This window comes from Dendrobates tinctorius, unplaced genomic scaffold (assembly GCF_039654945.1).
Source record: "Dendrobates tinctorius isolate UK_male_01 unplaced genomic scaffold, ASM3965494v1 ptg000063l, whole genome shotgun sequence".
Lineage (NCBI taxonomy): Eukaryota > Metazoa > Chordata > Amphibia > Anura > Dendrobatidae > Dendrobates > Dendrobates tinctorius.
The window spans coordinates 25,107,004-25,113,851 of NW_027361731.1; the positions used below are offsets into that span (position 1 = coordinate 25,107,004).

General features: G+C 42.3%; 1 protein-coding gene across 1 annotated transcript; it reads right to left on the bottom strand.

Moving 5' to 3' along the window:
* Positions 1-1,210: 1,210 nt before the first annotated feature.
* On the bottom strand, positions 1,211-2,836 carry LOC141094395 (E3 ubiquitin-protein ligase TRIM11-like). The gene has a single exon (XM_073580195.1). It carries the CDS (start codon positions 2,749-2,751, stop codon positions 1,273-1,275), a length of 1,479 nt encoding a protein of 492 aa, XP_073436296.1. The 5' UTR covers positions 2,752-2,836; the 3' UTR covers positions 1,211-1,272.
* Positions 2,837-6,848: the final 4,012 nt, after the last annotated feature.

Here is a 6,848-nt window from a genome sequence, read left to right on the forward strand (position 1 = left end):
GACGTCCCCCACAGCCCCCCCATACAGTAAGATGTTCCTCACAGCTACCAACACAAAATATCCTCCAGAGCCCTTCAATACAGTATAATGTTCACTATAGCCCCCACATATTATGGTTACCACATCCCCCATACAGTATTACGTCCACCAGACTCCCACACAGTATGATGTTCACCACAGCAACTCCATACAGTACGATGACCCCCACACAGTATGTTGTCCCAATCAGCCCCTTACAGTCTACACAGCCCTACACCAATCGTTACCTTATTCCAGGTCATGTATACTTATAATAGAGTCAATCACAAGAATCGAAGAAAACAAGTTTATTAATGCACAATCTTTCTAGAACATTCGCATGACAATATATCATAGGTTGTCAGGTCATTTATAAGAATAAAGGGGGTTCACAAACTTAAACAGACAATGATGGAACTTATTGTAAAAGAGAAGAGTAACATGATAAATATCTAAGCACAAAGTTATCTCAGGCGAAAATAATAAGTCACATTCCCCTAATAGTGATTATTACTAATAACCCCAGCGAGTGTCCACCCGGCCATAAACATTCATCGAAATCTCAATATACTGTTATATATAAATAACATAGGCATGTACCAGAATAATATGATAAAATATGGAAATCATCAGAAGAGCTGACTGTTTACAGACTTGGACTGGCCCACAGGCGAGCAGGAGAATCCCCCGGTGGGCCCCACTCATGAATGAGCAGAAGTCGGTACAATACACTTGATTCTCTACGTACAGACAAAGGCAACATCTCAGCATTATTCATTAAGCAAACGACCCAATGTGAATGGAGTCATGTAATATCTGCAAACAGAAGAACAGTGGGCCCCCAGAGTTGATGTTAATGGTGGGCACTTGGCACCCCATTCAGTCACTGAGAAATAGAAGAGAGATAAGAGATAGTTATGAGAAAAATATTTAAATGAGATAGATAGTAAGATAAGAGATAGAGAGATAACTGCCTATGGACTCTTCTACTTTCATCCTAAGAGGGTAATACATTACAACATACTCTATAACATTGTATACGCCAACTACGTAAATTGATGAGATGAGAATGTGCCACCTCCGATGATCCTTGGCTGACACCGGCATTGGGCAGCCACATTTCAGCTCAACGTCGCTTCTCAACACGTTACAGCAATGGGCATACGGCACTTCTCCATTATCGCTGCTCACAATTATCGCGCCACGTTGGCGTTCACCAAAATGTAATGACAAACAGAAATAATTCAGGCGACCCTAAGTGGTGACCCTCAGCCAGCCATACCAAACCAAAAACACAGCATGAATGGGCTCCGTGAAGGTGGTGATTAAGGTGTGGATGTGTCTTATGCCTTCCGATACCTCATAGAACGACACCTGCCCGGCCTCGTAGTCCAGATAAACCCCGATCCTTTGGCAGGGTAGTATGCTGGAGAGATGCCGCTCTGTTCGGTCATGCATCAGTTTTAGTTTTTTGTCTATATACCCCAGTCCCCACGATTTATCATTGTTTCCAATGACGGACAGTTCTCCTTTCCTGTCCATACTGGGGTAACACACTCCTATGATCCACTTCCCCGAATTGCTAATCTCGACTTCCCAATAATGTCGCCCAGAAGAAAAACTTTGGTTGCTCATAACCTGGTAAGTCTTAAATCTCTCCGGAGTCTTCTGTCGACGTTGGTTGATTTTCGACCAGGACGCAGTTTTTTTGTCCCCGGATACGTATACGTCGTTGGCCGCGGTGCTTACATCCAACGTTACATCTGATGACCAGTGCCATGTCTTCATGCGAGCCATGATGTCATCTAAAGATCTTTGTAGAGTCACCAAGATGAGAGCTTCATCCAGATCCTCGGGATCACAGAGCAGGCTTGGTCTGCTTTTCGGAAAAAATAGGTTATCACGGTTTTCTCTCGACTTCTGTAAGACGGTGATTGGGTTGGATAAGTTACACAGTTGCTCAAGTAACTTTATGTTTCTAGAAAGATTGTCTCTCTGCTTTTCCAACTTTTCAAGGAGAATCGAAATGGGCTCTGAGACATTACTCTCCTCCTTGGCAATGTCATTGAGGATCCTCAACTCCAGATTGTCCACCTGGTACCGGAGATCGATGAACAGGTCGCTGACTTTGGCCGACAGCTTGCTGCTTTTTACCTTTATGATTGTCTTCTGACTTTGCAATGTCTGGACTGTCGCATCAGTCTCTATTTTCTGTATGAGCAATTTCTCCAGAACATTTTTTAAGTCATTTTTCTTCCTCGCACAAGCATCAGTCAATGGCTCAATTTGGTGATTCTTGTGTATCCCAGTGAGGCAACATGAGGCACAGATACAAGAGGCATCTTCGAAGCAGTAGTATTTCAGAACTTCATTGTGTATGGTACATTTGACATCTTCGGCTTTCTCAAAGGCTTTTGTGGGAGCTGTGAAAACGTGTTCCTTCGACTTACTGTGCACCTTCAGGTGTACACTGCAAAGAGAAGCTTCACACAAGGTACACGACCTTACTGCCGCAACAGACCGGTTGACACAGTATGTGCAGGAGACTTCTGTGTCTTCTTGTTCGCTGTTGTCCTTGACCTTTATATGCCATGCAGTAGACTCATATTCTCCAATTCTTGATTTTATATTTTTGCCATCAACGTAAATGTTACCGGCACATCTTGACCCTTGAGACTCTCCATCTTTGAGCAGAAGATTAGAGTAGATAGGCTCCATGATGGACATATCCATAGCGTCGAATTGTCTCAACTGAACCGGTGCTCCTTGTTTTATCTCTTTTTGTACCTGAGAGGAGGGGAAAGTATTTAGGGCAAATTTGCATGCTGTCAACGCTATACTTTGATATGCCCCGGAGCAAAAATTTTCTAAAAACAAGCAAACAGAAGACAAGGAAGAAGATGTCTTCTAGAAAATGAGACATTTATTGCCCTTGAAACGTAATTGACTTTAATGACCCATAGAGTAGATGACTGGAGATAACATCTACATAACATGTATTGTCATATGCTCTACATACAGCAACTGACACAAAACATTTCCCTGGTTGAACTATTTAGGTCCCAGTTCTGGTTCAGATCATGATCTGGAAGCCTACAAAAGGAAAATGGATCCTACTGTGGAAACCTTCCTTACAAGCCTTGGATTCAAAACTGGATCAGATGCCATGGCACAATCAGAAAAACCCTTCACCCTTCCTTCCATGGGCTGTAATGATAGAATATTTTTTGGACCACCCTGGTCATAAAAGTTGCCAGTATACCAGTTGGGTTTTATAGACCCCCAACTTTGTGCACACAATCACCATAGTCCTTTATGATAGAGTAGAAAAAGAAGAGCCCACGAAACCCCCTGAACTGTCCAAGTCAAAAGTGACCAGGATGACAATTCTCAAAGATTGCCATTTGCAGAATATGCCATACATGCCCAACAGATATGGACCTCTGTCTCGTGTTCGCTCTATTTCCGAAAACAACCGAGTGTTCTTAAAGGGGAAAAACACTGTGCTTAGAAATATCTCCTCTTGCCACCTAGTCATCCCAAAGAGGTGAAGAACATTATGGACAATCCTAAAATGGTCAGAGGGGATGATAAGATTATGGACATTGGCCCCGAAAACAATAATCGAGTCAAAATGATATCTCCAAAGCTGGTGGAAAACAAGTATACCCCCCCATGAGTGACATTTTGAGGGTATCGGTGGAATTACGGTAATTCTGGGTTGTTGTGTCTAAATCATACCCTAATCGTTCCTCTCCTCGGGACGTGACATATGATTACTCTTCACTTGCATTCATGGAAAGTATATCGTGTGAGTTTGATTTCTTTGAGTTTTCCATCGACTGGTTCTACAACAGCCAAAACCAGTTTTATGCCCCCGAGTTGAGTTGCATTTTTCATATCACATTTACTAAATACTTTTCTAATGACTGCAAAAAAGGAATGTGAAATCCAGTTCTGCTCTGAGGTTGATAAACATCATGGCTGATAATGTCCACTTGCATGAAGGTCGCAGCAGCCCGCGGTTTCAAGTTTTTAAAAGGCATTGTTCACATTGTAAAACCTGCACCGTCTGTGAAACCTTACAGAGATCAACAAATCGATTCATATTGAATCTTAACGAAATGCGCCGGAGCCAAGAAAATCATACAATTTGCAATTTGAGATTTGTGCAAATTGCCAAAACAACGCACAAAGCAGAAGATTGCATCAGCCAGGGGAAGCTCACATGACCTCAAATGCGGACGCACAGGCTTCCCCAAAATACCTTGGCGCTATCACATGGTATAGCACAGCCAATCAGGAGGGACTAAAGTGCCTGTATAAAAGCCAAGGCAGGGAATGCAGCAGCCATTTTTTATAAAGAATGTAGATAGTAAGAGGACATCAGGGCTCAGTAATAGGGATAGGAAGTGAAATGCATAATACACTGAATAAATACTACAGAGAGTGTGTGGCGGCAAAATAGTCATCCATTTAACCATAGATATAGGAAAAGAAAGCCATAAAATATTGATTAAACATTGCAAATAGTGTGTGGCGGCATGGTAGTTATCCAGTTACTCATAGCCACAGAGATAGGCAGAGAAAGCCATAAAACACTGAATAAATACTACAGAGAGTGTGTGGCAGCATAGTAATCTTCCACTTGAGATCACTTTGACATTACTAAGGCTGTTCTTGTGTTAAAGGTCTTCAGAAAGGTTGGGTACAATCCTAGGAGACCTCAGAGTGTTACACACGGGTTTTCAGGGCAATTGAAGGTTTTCACGGTGAATCGAATTTCGAGGAAAAATTTGCCGAATTTGAATTTCCAAAGATTCACTCATCTCTTCAGAACCTTGGTGTTCAGGTTGCTGCTACTAGGAAAGTTTACAAAAAATTGAAGGCTCTTAAGTTGGAAAATCTATGCCAACAGGACACATTTGTGGTCTACCTGTGCCCAAAACTGCACTAATCACATGTAGCTGTCAGGGTCCCAAGTGTGGGGCACGTCATGGATGCCACCAAATCTTCCCCAAAATATATGCTAGGATATGAATGCAATATTTAATAACTCTCCCTGAAATTTAGTATGAAATTATACAGAGTCAGTGTTGACAGATCCTTCTAGGGTATGAAGAAGCCAAGGAACGTGGAGCTACGGGAAGTCCCAGCTAGAAACCTCTTATCACTTGAAGTTTGACCCCCTCCAGTCATCTGAATAGCAAGGAAAGTAACACCAGAGTTCCCTTCCTTCTCCCCCAACTTTCCCAGTAGCCAAAGAAGTCCCCACCATAACTTTCTCACTAACTGCAGTAATTGGCTAATGGTGCCAACTGGTGTGGAGGACTGAAAGCGGCTCTCAGACCAAATTACTAATTGAGGATGAGACAGTCAGAGATGCCAATAGAGACTGTCACTGTGTGGTAGTGGCAAGTCATCACTGGAGAGCCTTTCCAATAGGTAGAGAGATGTTACTCCATCAGAGGTCACAGCCATACCTTGTGAGAGTGACCCTCAAGACTCCGGACAGACGCCACCACTGATATCCAGACAGGTGGTGTTTATTGACAGAGAGGCTTTTATTTTTCACATATTTTGTACGTCATCCCTTAGAGCAGGACCATCAAGCTTTGTAACCATGAAGAGTTGTGCCTCCTCAGGAGTAAGTGAAGACTTTATGCATTGAAGCTTCTACGTCCGGACACTTCCACTGATATCACACTTGCTTCACCACTTCCATCCCACCACTCATTCCTATCATACGAGGACATTAAGATGAAGAACAGCCTGCAGGGCTTCGTCTATGTGAGATATACATCACATGTCAATCAGAATTAGATGAGCTGGTCTTTCACCGGCATTGAAGACATGTGAACTGCTGACGACACCCGAGCCCCGGGTCCTGTAACGTAATAGCAACTTCTAATATTTCAGCAGTTAAAAATGTCCAAAATGTTGATGTTTGACACTAAATGAATGTTCATTCTGAATGGACAGAATTTCTACCAAATGGCCTGTATCCACCAATCCTGCCATCGCCAATGTCCTACATGGAGACAACTAGAACGATCCTGTGCCTACACTTCATACTAACTTCTCCATGTCCATCTGATCTCCTGGAATGCATTCTAATCATTTTGCCATCACATCTTTGGCTTATCTCTTTTTTTACAACGTTTTTGATCACTTGACCCATCCTTAGCATTTAACAAAACTAAATTATCTAAAGGACAACTCTTTTTTTTCTTTCTACAAAGCCATACCTAGTCAAATTGATGGCCCAAGTTACTCATCGAACTCCAAGTCATGGGATACTACTCAAGATACCCTAAATTGGCCAGTTTTCGGCCAACTCTCTTGTTAATTCACAAGTCTTTAATCAATCTTTTTGTGGGCTGTTTAGTTTCCAGTGATCTTATCACCCCTCACGTGCTCCAGTATTCCAGATGAGGCCTGACCAAGGCGGAGTAGAGGGGGATAATTACTTCACATGATCTAAATTCTATGCTTCTCCTAATACATCCTAGAACTGTGTTTGCCTTTTTTGCTGCTGCATCACACTGTTGACTCATGTGCAGTCTGTGATCTATTAGTAAACCCAAGTCTTTTTCACACGTGCTGTTGCTTGGTTCTATTCCTCATATTCTGTAGATGCAATTTTTGTTTTTCTTGCCCAGATGTAGAATGTTTTCTCCGTTAAATACCATTCTATTAGTCGCTGCCCAATGTTCAAGCTTATCTAGATCCTTACAAATCCTTTGTCTTCTCTAGTGTTAGCTATCCCTCCTAGCTTTGCATCATTTACAAATTTGATCAGTTTACCTTCAGTTCCCTTATCTAGATCA